Source organism: Bison bison, unplaced genomic scaffold (genome assembly GCF_000754665.1).
Source record: "Bison bison bison isolate TAMUID 2011002044 unplaced genomic scaffold, Bison_UMD1.0 scf7180017864334, whole genome shotgun sequence".
Taxonomy (NCBI): Eukaryota; Metazoa; Chordata; class Mammalia; order Artiodactyla; family Bovidae; genus Bison; species Bison bison.
In genome coordinates, this window is record NW_011494906.1 from 1,216,547 (window position 1) to 1,229,728 (window position 13,182).

At 44.9% G+C, this 13,182-nt stretch overlaps 1 protein-coding gene across 1 annotated transcript; it reads right to left on the reverse strand.

Moving 5' to 3' along the window:
- Positions 1–1,192: 1,192 nt before the first annotated feature.
- Positions 1,193–4,627, reverse strand: SCGB2A2 (secretoglobin, family 2A, member 2). The gene is made up of 3 exons (XM_010854025.1): positions 4,501–4,627; positions 2,485–2,675; positions 1,193–1,384 (listed from the first exon to the last, which is right to left on the reverse strand). Exons 1-3 carry the CDS (start codon positions 4,553–4,555, stop codon positions 1,352–1,354), a joined length of 279 nt encoding a protein of 92 aa, XP_010852327.1. The 5' UTR covers positions 4,556–4,627; the 3' UTR covers positions 1,193–1,351.
- Between the last annotated feature and the right edge of the window lie 8,555 nt (positions 4,628–13,182).

Genomic DNA, 13,182 nt, shown 5'->3' on the forward strand with positions numbered 1-13,182 from the left:
CCGAGTGCTGAGACTGAGGCTGGGGAGAGGCTTGCTTGCAGCCGGGAGCTGCCCTTACTTGCAATCCTAAGACCACCCCCCTTCAAAGCTGAGACTGGTCTGACCAGAGAATGGCTCCCCATCGTAGGACCTCCCTCGTGCCTCTTTCCTGTACACATTATATAGGAGGGAAGAGTCAGAATTTCGGGGAGCTGAATCATCCCAAGAAAGGGCCAGAGGTCTTCCTGGTAGAAGGGATGGCCCCAGAAGGAAAAGGGACTCTGGGAGGTGTGAGCAGAAGGGCAGTAACTTATCTTTGGTGAGAGGGTTGTGGGGACTGGTAGAAGTAAAGGGAGCTAAGGTGCGATTTTAAAATTTCTTGTTTTGCTTTGTTCCAACATAGTGCACATTTCCCCCTGATCTTCCTGACTTTGTAGGTCCTTGTGTGAATGAGGGGATGAGTTACGCTGCCATTCAAGGGACACATGTGGGGACAGTCCTACAGTTCTATTAGGGGGCATCAACCATCTGGTGGCTCAGACAGTGAAGAATCTCCTTGTAATGCAGGAGACTCGGGTTGGACCCCTGGGTCGGGAAGATTCCCCTGGAGAACGGAGTGGCTACCCACTCTAGTATTCTCGTCTGGAGGATTCCACGGACAGAGGAGTCTCGCGGGCTACAGTCCATGGGGTTGCAAAGAGTCGGTCAGGACTAAGCGACTTAAACTCACTCAAATCTCAGGAATTAGGGTAAACAATATTTTTGTGAACTAATGTTAAAAGTTAAGATTAGTGCCATATATCAGATTTTAAAATCAAGACAGGATTCACCCTGGCTTTGCCTGAGTTACCTCTCTCAATGGCTCTGTTCCCAGCCCTGCACACTTGGGGCAGAGACAGAGAGAGCTGAGAAAGCTGCCTCCCATGGCCAGCAGGGTTCAGAATGAAGATGAAGACTGAAGCAGGTCAGGGAACTTGGGTATGACCCAACCACTGGAAACTCCCCTCTAGTTCCTGGGGAGATGGGAAAGAGGAGGGGAGGAAAACCGCTTTTCCAGAGAGACAATTAATGTTGGACTAGAAACGGTAAGAGACAAAGTGCCTTTCAGATACCTCCATCCTTCACCCATGAGTTATTTAATGAATAATTCTGTGTGTGTGTTATATGTGAAGCTCTCTAAAGTCTCTATTTGAATCAGATAACAAAAAAGAACTTTAGATATGCAGATATTTTATTGAAATGAAAATGTATTTGAGGTTTCAACAATTGTCTTGCAGTGTGTAGATTAAAAGACAAAAAAGACAGACAGCTTGTGGTATATACTCATCGCCAGTTGACATTTCTGAGCCAAAGGTCTTGCAGAAAGTTAGAATTATTTACAGTATTTACTGTCGTATATGATTTGCTGAAAAACAAAAAAAATCACTTAGATTTTCAGCTCCCTCTTGCAAAATAAAATCTTACACAATAAACATTTCTTCTAATTGTTATCTTGAATGCGTTCACACACATCTGACATTCAAGAGAATTAGTCCTGGAAGTTAAATCAGAATGATCCCATTTATCTTATCATTCAGGAGACATTTATCAATGCCAAAGAAGTGCTGGTGCTTCCAGATCTTTTCCCCACCAGAGGTCCCTTGAGTAAGTTCTTTTCTGCACATTTCTTGCTCTAATAACTTATCTATAACGATGCTACGTATATTATCAGTTTTCCATAGAATCGTGACAATCTCAGCACCAATACAAGGACCCAAGGAATTTTTGAATTCCTGTGCAGACTTTCTGTCAGAAATGTAGAAAATAGCCGGGACCTTCATCTTTGACTTTGTAGTCTGTAAAATCTTGAGGCTATGACTCAGAAAGATCCATCTGAGTTAGGCTTTTCAAGAAAAAAAGCCTAGCATCCTTCATTATAAGGATCATAGTAAATGATGTAATTTAAATTACATAGTAAATGATTCTATTTACCATTTTCACCATTTCAAATATACCTAACACTATATTCACTCTGCAGTCAGTACAACCAATCTGCAGACTGTCTTCAGGTTACAAAAATGAAACTATATACCTGTTAAATAACCCCCATTTCCCCTCAATATCCGACTTCTGAAAACCACTATTCCACCCTGTGTTTCTATGAGATTGGCTACTCCTGAAACCTGGTATAAGAGTTGAGCTACCTTTGTCTTTTTGTGACTGGTTTATTTCACTGATCATAATGTGTGTGTGTGTGTCTGCCTCTGTGCCTACTGGGGAAATGTGGTTTAGGTAGACCCTTTGCTTTTCCGTCTTCTGTCTTTTAAATTTATTATTCACTGAAGACTTCAGCACTGTAGCCTTGGACATCTTTCTTGATGTCAAAGTCATCAGACTCACCACACAATGAAATAAATGGAAATGAAACACATTCATCACTCGCTTTAGTGTAATGAATAACAAATGTAGAGTCTATTTGTCCCTGTCCCTTGGTTGTAAAAGCACATCAGAAGAAGATGAAATTACCAACATCTGTGTGAAATTGGCCAGAGTTTCATTTGACTGCTGGAGAAAACATTGCTTTAATTCATCTGCAGCCTTTTTCTCAACGTCAGTCTGTACGAAATCTTTAAGATATACTCTATATTCATCCTTGGACACAGTGGGATCAACTGATTTTTCAATCACATTGTCAAGAAGGGAGCAGCCAGAAGAACCTGGGAAGAAAGAAGGCAAACATGGGCTCCATTATGGATGCATGAACATCTTTGGAGGGCAGAACCATGGTGGTTGTCATTTAGGAGCCTGGTGGGCTGCAGTCCATGGGGTCTCTGAGTTGGACACAACTGAGCGACTTCACTTTCACTTTTCACTTTCATGCATTGAAGAAGGAAATGGCAACCCACTCCAGTGTTCTTGCCTGGAGAATCCCAGGGACGGAGGAGCCTTGTGGGTCGCTGTCTATGGGGTCGCGCAGAGTCGGACATGACTGAAGCGACTCAGCAGCAGCAGCAGCAGAGATGTCTATTCATAAAGATTATGGCAAATGGTCTTCAGTTCTCTATTCTACAAGAGTAAACTTGGGATCTGGGATTTCTCTAAGACCTAAAACATCTGTGCTTCCTCTTGCTAGCCTCTAGAAGCCAAACCTTATGTAACCTTGACTAAGGAGGGTGTTGAGGAAGTGAGACGCTCTGACTCAGGGCAACATATTAAACTTTATCTGGTCTTTCTTTGTTCAGAGTCATATGATGTTTCACTATTATCATTCCAAGTAACAAGTAAAATTTCCCAGGATTGTACATGTACTGCTTCTAGAATATTGTCCATTAGCTCTGTTGATGCTAATGATTTTCTGAAACAAACAAACAAAATAATGTACAAATGAAATTCTTGTTTGTGAAGTGATCTGTTGTGGTGATTTCAGTTGGGTAGGAGAAAGAGTTCTGGAACTGGATTAGATAGAACTGGCTTTTATTCTTGGGTCTGTAATTTTTTATTTAGTTGACCTTGAGCCTGTCACCTTGAACACATCTGCAAGTACTTGAGGAACAAATGAGGTGAGGATTTTTAAAAGAGCTCTGTAGGACTTCTTTGGTGGCACAGCGCATAAGAATCTGCCTGCCAATGTGGGGGACGTGAATTCGATCCCTGGTTGGGGAAGATTCCACATGCCTTAGGGCAGCTAACCCTGTGTGCTACAGCTGCTGTGCCCACGCTCTACAGCCCTTGCTTTGCAACAAGAGAAGCCATCGCAATGAGAGGCCCTCGCACCCCAGTGAAGGGTTGCCCCCACTCGCCACAACTAGAGAGAGCCTGGGCAAAGTAATGAAGACCTAGTACAACTAAGAATAAATAAACAGAAATGAAAGAAGAACAAAAGAGCTTTGTAAGTTGAATAAAGTAAACTATGTCTGTGACTTATTACCGATGACTAGACTAGCCGCCAGGGCATTATTCTCGAACTGGATCTTCACTCGGGAAGGAGACCTCCAAGGAGGTGTGAACTCCCCTCTTCAGTCAACATTGAGCAGGGAGGGACTGGGAGGAAAGGCATTCCAGAAGGGCTCAAATCAACTGTGAAAACTTGTGAAGAGTTGGGACTCCCCAACTGGGTGCAGGACCCTGGGTCACCCACCGCAGCCTGAACTTTACCTCCTGACAGATTTCCTGTTTCTTTTCATATTTAAGGAGACGCCAAGAGTGCCTCTTTCAGGAAACCCATCTGGTATAAAATCAGGAATCATCAGAGCATCTCTTCCCCTTGCCCTGCTGAAATGCCTAATTCTAGTAGTCAGTCCCTAGCCTCATCCCATGGCACCTGTGATGATGGTGGGACACCCTGAATGTCGTCAGACACTACGTGCAGCCCCAGGGCAGAGGCAAAGCTCACAAAGGGCTTCTTTCAGATGTTCTGGAATGAGTGATGATGCTTAGGTCTCTGGTGGGCAGGCCTGTATTGGTGCTTGGGGGTTGGGAGCTCTTGCACAGGGAACCAGACAGCAACCTTAGCCCCACATCTGTGCGCCCATCAGTACTCACCTGCATAGCAGTACAGGGGGAGGGCGACCAGCATGAGGACCGTCACCAGCTTCATGTTGGAGGCAGCTGCTGCTGACAAGTCAGTCTAATGTCAGAGCAGAAGGAACTCACTTTAGAGGTGAGTGCCCAGAACGCCTCCTTTTATTCTCCAGGTCACCACGCTAATCCTTCCCACAAATGAGGAAATGAGTCACAGGATAAACCTGGCATTGGACCAGGAAACAACAGCAAGAACCAACAAGAACCCAGACAGCCTATTTTTCTGTTGGTAGAAAACTGAGGAGACAGAGTCTTTGGGACCCCAAACAATTTCAGAACTGCCATCAAGATATATGACATTCAGTTCAGTTCAGTTCAGCCACTCAGCCATGTCCGACTCTTTGCGACCCCATGGACTGCAGCATGCCAGGCCTCCCTGTCTATCACCAACTCCCAGAGTTTACTCAAACTCATGTCCATCGAGTCAGTGATGCTATCCAACCATCTCATCCTCTGTCATTCCCTTCTCCTCTCACCTTCAATCTTTCCCAGCATCAAGGTCTTTATAAATGAGTCAGTTCTTCACATCAGGTGGCCAAAGTATTGGACTTACAGCTTCAGCATCAGTCCTTCCAATGAATATTCAGGACTGATTTCCTTTAGGATGGACTGGTTGGATCTCCTTGCAGTCCAAGGGACTCTCAAGAGTCTTCTCCAACACCACAGTTTGAAAGCATCATTTCTTTGGCACTCAGCCTTCTTCACAGTCCAACTCTCACATCCATACATGACTATTGGAAAAACCATAGCTTTGACCAGACAGACCTTTATTGGCAAAGTAATGTTATGCTTTTTAATATGCTGTCTAGGTTGGTCATAACTTTTCTTCCAAGGAGCAAGCCTCTTTCAATTTCATGGCCGCATTATATGACTTGAAGTAAAATGAATGCAAATCTGCTTTCTGAATAAAGCAAAGCACAGCATTGTGAGCCTGTGTTGTCCTCCTTGTTTTTTATTATTATTGTGATCATCATTATCTCTTCTTCCTCCTCTTCCTCTTCCTCCACCTCTTGTTTCTACTCTCTTCTTCTTCAAAGTACAAGTAGCATATGCTGTGGGTCTGTTCTGCGGGTTTACCGAGCACAAGAGCTGGGTGTGATACCACATACCTCCTCTGGGAGGCAGAGTTCTCTTGTCTATAGAAGCTTTTTTTCTGTAAGGTGCTTTAAATTTGGGAAATGTTAAAAATTAAAAACACTAAAAATCTGCAAGGAGATCAAACCAGTCAATCCTAAAGGAAATCAGTCCTGAATATTCATTGGAAGGACTGATGTGAAGAACTGACTCATTGGAAAAGACTCATGCTGGGAAAGATTGAAGACAGGAGGAGAAGGGGATGACAGAGGATGAGATGGTTGGACGGCATCACTGTCTGGTTGGACATGAGTTTGAGCAAGCTGTGGGAGTTGGTAATGGACAGGGAAGCCTGGCGTGCTGCAGTTCATGGGGTGGCAAAGAGTCGGACATGGCTGACAGACTGAACTGAACTGAAAAATTAAAAATGTCTTACCTCTGTGAAATTTGTTTTATCAAAGACTATCTCATTAGTTCACTCAGTTTCATCAATTTATTCTATTATAAATCTATGAATGAATTTTCATCTACTTTTAGTTAGGTTTTTAGGGTTTTTCTTCCACTGACACAAAGGATGTTGTGAAGTAGAAAAGCCGATTGCTTAGGGGAGGCAAAGCTGAATGGTGGAATGGCGATGGGATCTGGGTTCATACAGACGTGGATTTGAAGCATGGATGCAACACCTAATCACGAAGTGTCCTTGGACAAACTCGTGGTCATTCTGAGCTTCCTTTTCCTCACTGCTAAAAGGGGCATGAATGATGCCATGCTTGGTTTTGTCAAGATGTATGTATGTTTGTCTCTATGTAAAGAGCCTATCACAGGGCTTAAAACAGGGTATCATGGATTAGTGGGAGGTTCATTCATCTACCCACCCATCCATTCATCTATCCACCCATCCATTCATCTATCCATCCAGCCAACCACCCATTCATCTTTCCATCCATCTGTCCACCCATCCATCCATTCATCATTTAGCAATACCAGGAGCTTCTACTCTGACTGGGCCCTTTGCTATGTGTCACACATTCATCTGCAGGGATAAGTTAGACCCGGACCTTGCCCTTGTGGTGCTTACGGGGCAGGCAACAGACAAGCCTTCAACCGAATGAGTGATATCACAAAGCAACAGCTCTAATAAAAAACCACTAAGGACAGTGTCCTGTAGGGAGGTCCAGGCAAGTTGTAGGAAGAAGGCCTTCTAAGCTTGGATGAGTGAACAGAATATCCAAGGGAAATTCCGGGAAGAGTGTTCTATGCAGAGGGAACAGCAAGTACAGAGGCCCTGAGGAGCAGATTGTACTTGTCATGACAAGGAAAGCAAGAAATGTGTATCTCTTGGTGTCACAGGGGGGACAGGCTAGCCTCATAAGAGAGAACCCACACCAGTTGAAATAGGGGTAACAGAAAGAGAATAGGAACAAGAGAAACAAGGTCAGCTTAGGTTTAAGGACTAGAGAGTCAGAGAAAAGAGTCAATAGTTAACTACCCATGAATGTATTATTTGCTCTTTGGATTATTTGGGACTCACCCCTTTCTGTCATTCAGCTGGAACATAAATTGCCGAGAACACTACTGATTTAGCCAGAGGGTGAGAAATAAGGAAGAAGGCTATGTTCTTACATACGTATTTTCCCCCAGGTGACCATTGCTGGTGATCTGCCTTCCAAAGGCAAGTGAAGGACATTGGTAATGAAATCCCTGACCAGGACTTAATGGAGGCTCTGGCTGGTCACCCAGTTGTTGGGACATGCCTGTTATCTGCAAGGACCCTGGACCCCCTCAGAGGTTTATTACTCTGAAACAAATCCCACATCATGTATGTGGTGCCCACAATAAAGAGGGGTGTTCTCCATAGCAAGGGATGATTGTTCTTAAGTGAATTAAATAACAGCTCGCCTTGCAAAAGACTGCTTTGCAAGCCAGCATTTACAAGGAGAAATAGAAGAAATCTAAAGGTCAGGATGCTTGTGTTGTTGGCTTGATTTTGTTTTCTTTCCCAAAGGGATTTTGACCCAGGTCCCCAAATTAAGTCCTGACACTAGAGGAGTGAGGGGCCTTCAGTTTCTGTGTTTGAGTGACATTTATTGACCATCTACTATGATAAACTGCAGTGTAGAGATGAATTACTCACAAATTTTACCCTGACTGCTGGAGACACGGAGATGTGGGTTCGATTCTTGGGTCAGGAAGATCCCCTGGAGGAGGATGTGGCAATCCACTCTAGTATTCTTGCCTGGGAAATCCCGTGGACTGAGGAGCCTGGTGGGCTATAGTCCAAAGGGTCACAAAGAGTCAGACACGACTGAGCGACTAACACACACTTTTTCCCTGACTACCTTGTGTTTTGGGGGAGAAAGCATTTGGTAAGGGAGTATTATATTTGGTCTGGTATTGAGCTTATAGAAGACCTGAGATATGTTCATACTCATATTTTGGTCATTGGAGGCCGTGGCATATTTAATGTAAGTAATAACATTTAGTGACAACCATTTTGTCCCCCCCAGGGATTCATCCATTGACCCAAAAGTGTACCAAAATCATTTTGAAGTTTGTGTGCTCTATGCTCAGTTGTGTCTGAGTCTTGTGACCCCATGGACTGCAACCTACCAGGCTCCTCTGTCCATGGGATTCTCCAGGCAAGAATACTGGAGTGGGTTGTCATACTCTACTCCAGGGTATATTCCTGACCCAGGGGTCAAACCCGCATCTCTTACGTCCCCTGCACTGGCAGGTGGATTTTTTACGACTGCACCACGTTTTGAAATTTAGATGATCATGAAGTTATTTTTTTTTAATTGTAAGTGACCCAGATGAATCAACTCCACAATATTCTGGGGACAAGATAACATCCCTATTTCTTTATTTTCATTCCTTTGGTAAAACTGGTTCTGCTTCTCACCTCCAGGGCTGTGGGAACATTAACCCGGGGCATGTTCTTTGGAGGTGAGTCTCTGCTTCCTTAAGATCATGCCAAAGTCTAAAAGTCTTGAGAACTAAAATATCACCAGTCATGTCAGTAAACAAGGATGTTTTTCTGGTGGAGAGGCACTTAACCAGGCCAGGAACTGCAGGACAGGCCCTGGCTTGGGAGACAATTTTGTCGTCAGTGAGTTGTCTGTTGTTCAAGCCATCAGGCCTTTCCTAGACCGGATGCCCCCCTTGCCTTGGGCTCAGCCCACTGTCGGGATTTCACAGCTGTGCCTCCGTGCACAATGGGAATAGTCTTAGGGATGTTGTGCGGTCCTAGCGTGTTACAATATGTAAGTGCTTAGAACAGGACTGGGCACAGAGCAGGAACGGCCTACCTGTCAGCTGCTAGCGATTAATTTTATAAAGTGGAGAAATGCCTTATGATCAACTTGGAAAGACTACTAGGACCTTTCGAGATGACTGAACTCTCTGCTTCAGCTTTACCTTCTCTAAAATACCCACGGAAGCCTTATGGTCAGATCCGAGGTGAAAGGGAATGAGTTTGAAAATAAAGCATTGTACCTTTTTTAAATTGGACTTCCCTGGTTGCTCAGTGGTAAAGAACCTGCCTGTTAATGCAGGACATGTGGGTTCAATCCCTGGGTCAGGAAGATTCCCTGGAGAAGGACATGGCAACCCACCCTAGCATTCTTGCCTGGGAAATTTCAGGAACAAAGGAGCCTGGTGGCCTATAGTCCATGGTGTCACAAAAGAGTAGGATATGACTTAGCAACTAATTAACTACAATCCCTTTTACTTTTTTATTTGGCTGCACTGGGTCTTAGTTGTGGCACATAGGATCTTTAGTCGGGGCATGTGGGATCTAATTCCCTGACCAGGGATTGAACCTGGTCTGCCTGCGTTGGGAACACAGAGTCTTAGCCACTGGGCCCACCACCAGATGGCAACCCACTCCAGTATTCTTGCCTGGAGAATCCCATGGACAGAGGAGCCTGGCAGGCCACAGTCTTTGGGGTCGCAAGAGTCGGACACGACTGAGCAGCTAAACACACCAACACCAGGGAAGTTCCTAAAGCACTCTATCTTGATTCCAACATTCCACAGTGGCTACACCGATTTACATTCTCACCAACAGTGTAGGAATGTCGGACTGCAAGGAGATCCAACCAGTCCATCCTAAAGGAAATCAGTATTGGATATTCATTGGAAGGAATGAATTACAGTTTTGTCTGGTTATATGCCTGGGAATGGGATTGCTAGATGATAACGCAATTCTTTTTAATTTTTTAAGAAATCTCCATACTGTGCTCCACAGTTAGTTCCATTCAGTTTGGTGGCTCAGTGGTGTCCGACTCTTTGCAACCCCACTGCCTGCAGCACAACAGGCTTCCCTGTCCTTCACGCTCTCCCAGAGTTTGCTCAAACTCATGTGCATAGAGTCAGTGATGCCATCCAATGATTTCATCTTCTGTCGTCCCCTTCTCCTCTTGCCTTCCATCTTTCCTAGCGTCAGGGTCTTTCCCAGTGAGTCAGCTCTTCACATCAGGTGGCCAAAGTATCGGAGCTTTGGCTTCAGCATCAGTCCTACGCATTGTTTTACAGCATCGACTTTATTTTCACCACCAGACTGAGTGACGCTTCCACTTTAGCCCAGCCTCTTCTTTCTTTATGGAGCTGTTTCTCCTTTCTTCTTCCGCAGCATATTGGACACCTACTGACCTGGAGGGCTCATCTTCTGGGGTCATATCTTTTTGCCTGTTCATTGTGTTCATGGGGTTCTCAAAGCAAAGTCATTATAAAGAATTAAATTATGCCATTTGTGACAGCATGGATGGACCTGGAGATTATCATACTAAGTGAAGTAAGTCAGAGGGATTCTTGTGACCTGGACTTACACAACTGCCCCGTGTGAACTACGGACTGACCTCCGTGGGGGTCTGATAGTTTTCTTCTCCAGCTCTTTGCTCCCTGTGAGCCCTCCTTCCTCACTGTTCTTGCCTCAGTCCATCTGAGTTGAAAATCCTTATTTATTCCTGATGCCTCATCAAGGACAGCCGCGTGTTTTCATGCCCTTTCCTGGCCCCTCAATCTATGGAGATCTCCCTTCCAAGGTCCCTTTGGCTCTCCATGGTGAGCTCTCTTTTGATCTCTGCAGAATCTTGAATCCATGGCCCTTTCCTCCCTGTTCTGTTCCTTGAGGGCATGGCCAGTGCACCTCTGATTTTTGTGTGAAGGGAACTACGGTAAGTGCTTAATTAATCACTGTGTCAGTGTTTTTTTGAGATAGATCTTGAATTGATACAAAGACTTCACTGATGATAATACCTGCTTTTACTACTAAGTCTATTTAGAAAGAGAAGCTTATTTAAACTTGACTCTCTACTAAAGGATCAAACTCAACATTAAAAGCAGGCATTAGCCTGACATCCTGGTGCTAACACTATCTTCTTTATGCTCTGGATGAGGACTTTGGAGTCAAAATAAGTAGAGGACAGGTCAAGAGAGAAGGAAGTTGGAACCCAAGCCGTCCGCGGACTGTGTCACCTCCTTGTCTCCAAGAAGTAAGCGTTACCTTGATCCAATCTAACCTGGATCCATCCACGGACTTAGAGTGGTGAGCCAGATTTGGAAGCTGAGCCAGGATCAAGAGTCACCTCCAGCTAATTCTTTTTGGCTCATCCACCAAAATCCTGCACTTTACACAACTGACATTTCCAAAAACTCTGTGGTTAAGCTTTTAATCCCCATACCCATGTGATAGCTACATGGCTAATTAGGTATTTACGCCATTCTCTTCTCTGTTCAGCTGGTAACTTTCCCCTCACTTCATGGCCACTTTTTGTTGCTAACCATTGACATCCTCAGTTGTGAACCTCTGGTCCTTAGGGGCATTGTGAAGGGTATATGGAAGAACTTGTATGAAGTATTTCCATTGCTAGAACAGTGATTGTCTACTGTGGCTGGTACCCATGCTCCTTCCTCCAGCACTGTGGACATTTGTCAGTGGTACCCCACTCCAGTACTCTTGCCTGGAAAATCCCATGGACAGAGGGCCTGGTGGGCTGTAGTCCATGGGGTGGCTAAGAGTCGGACACAACTGAGCGACTTCACTTTCACTTTTCATTTTCATGCATTGGAGAAGGAAATGGCAACCCACTCCAGTGTTCTTGCCTGGAGAATCCCAGGGACGGGGGAGCCTCGTGGGCTGCCGTCTATGGGGTCGCACAGAGTCAGACATGACTGAAGCGACTTAGCAGCAGCAGCAGCAGAGATGTTTTGGGTGTCAACATTGTGGACATTTGTCAGTGTCTAGAGATGTTTTGGGTGTCCGCACAGGGTGGATGGTATGTTGTTTGCATCAAGTGGGTAGAGACCAGGGATGCTGCTGGACAACCTGCAATGCCTGGGCATCTACTCAAAGAAGACTTCTTCAGCCTCAGATGTCAGTAAAGCCATGGTTGAGAAATTCAAGACTAGGGAAACATCTAAGTTGTTTGTCCTTGTGATGATGGATCAATAGGTCTAGGTAGCTACCTACTCTGGGGCTGTAAGTGCAGCCCCAGGGCAGACAGATGCTGGCAGGAGTGTGGGCATCTGCAGCCTCCAGTATAGGGGTGTTCAGCTTCATATCCATGGCTTTTCCCCGGTTTGTCCTCACTCCTGGGGGGGGGGGGTGGGGAGGGTGGGGGTAGGGTTCTTTCTCCTCTATTATACTCATCCACTTTGTCTTTCAAGATCTGACTCAGCCACCACCTGCCTAAGCAACTCTTTCTTCCCAGAGGATGCAAACTCTTAGGAGCTTTGTTCATCCTTGAATATCTAGTGGTTGCTCATTTCTATAATTGACTCTCATTCTCAGTGATATACCTCCTACTTTTCTTCAGTTCTCACTCATGTCTTGTCACTTAATGATAATTAATTCCTTAAGGAAATTCAGTAATTCTTTCAACAGAACACATCCAGCTTCTCCTAAGTTTGGTGTAGCGTAGATTCCAAGTTGACCATAGATAATTTTAAGCATTGTAACCAACTTTTAGGGTCAGACTTTGCTACAAACCATTTTTTCAGCCCCCTTTCTTCTATCCAGGCTGTTATTTTCATTTGTCTTACACCTTCCTGTACTTGTCAGAATTTTTGTTTAAAATAACAACATCAGATCAGATCAGATCAGTCGCTCAGTTGTGTCCGACTCTTTGCGACCCCATGAATCACAGCATGCCAGGCCGCCCTGTCCATCACCAACTTCCGGAGTTCACTCAGACTCACGTCCATCGAGTCAGTGATGCCATCCAGCCATCTCATCCTCTGTCGTCCCCTTCTCCTCCTGCCCCCAACCCCTCCCAACATCAGGGTCTTTTCCAATGAGTCAACTCTTCGCATGAGGTGGCCAAAGTACTGGAGTTTCAGCTTTAGCATCATTCCTTCCAAAGAGATCCCAGGGCTGATCTCTTTCAGAATGGACTGGTTGGATCTCCTTGCAGTCCAAGGGACTCTCAAGAGTCTTCTCCAACACCACAGTTCAAAAGCATCAATTCTTCGGTGTTCAGCCTTCTTCACAGTCCAACTCTCACATCCATACATGACCACAGGAAAAACCATAGCCTTGACTAGATGAGCCTTTGTTGGCAAAGTAAT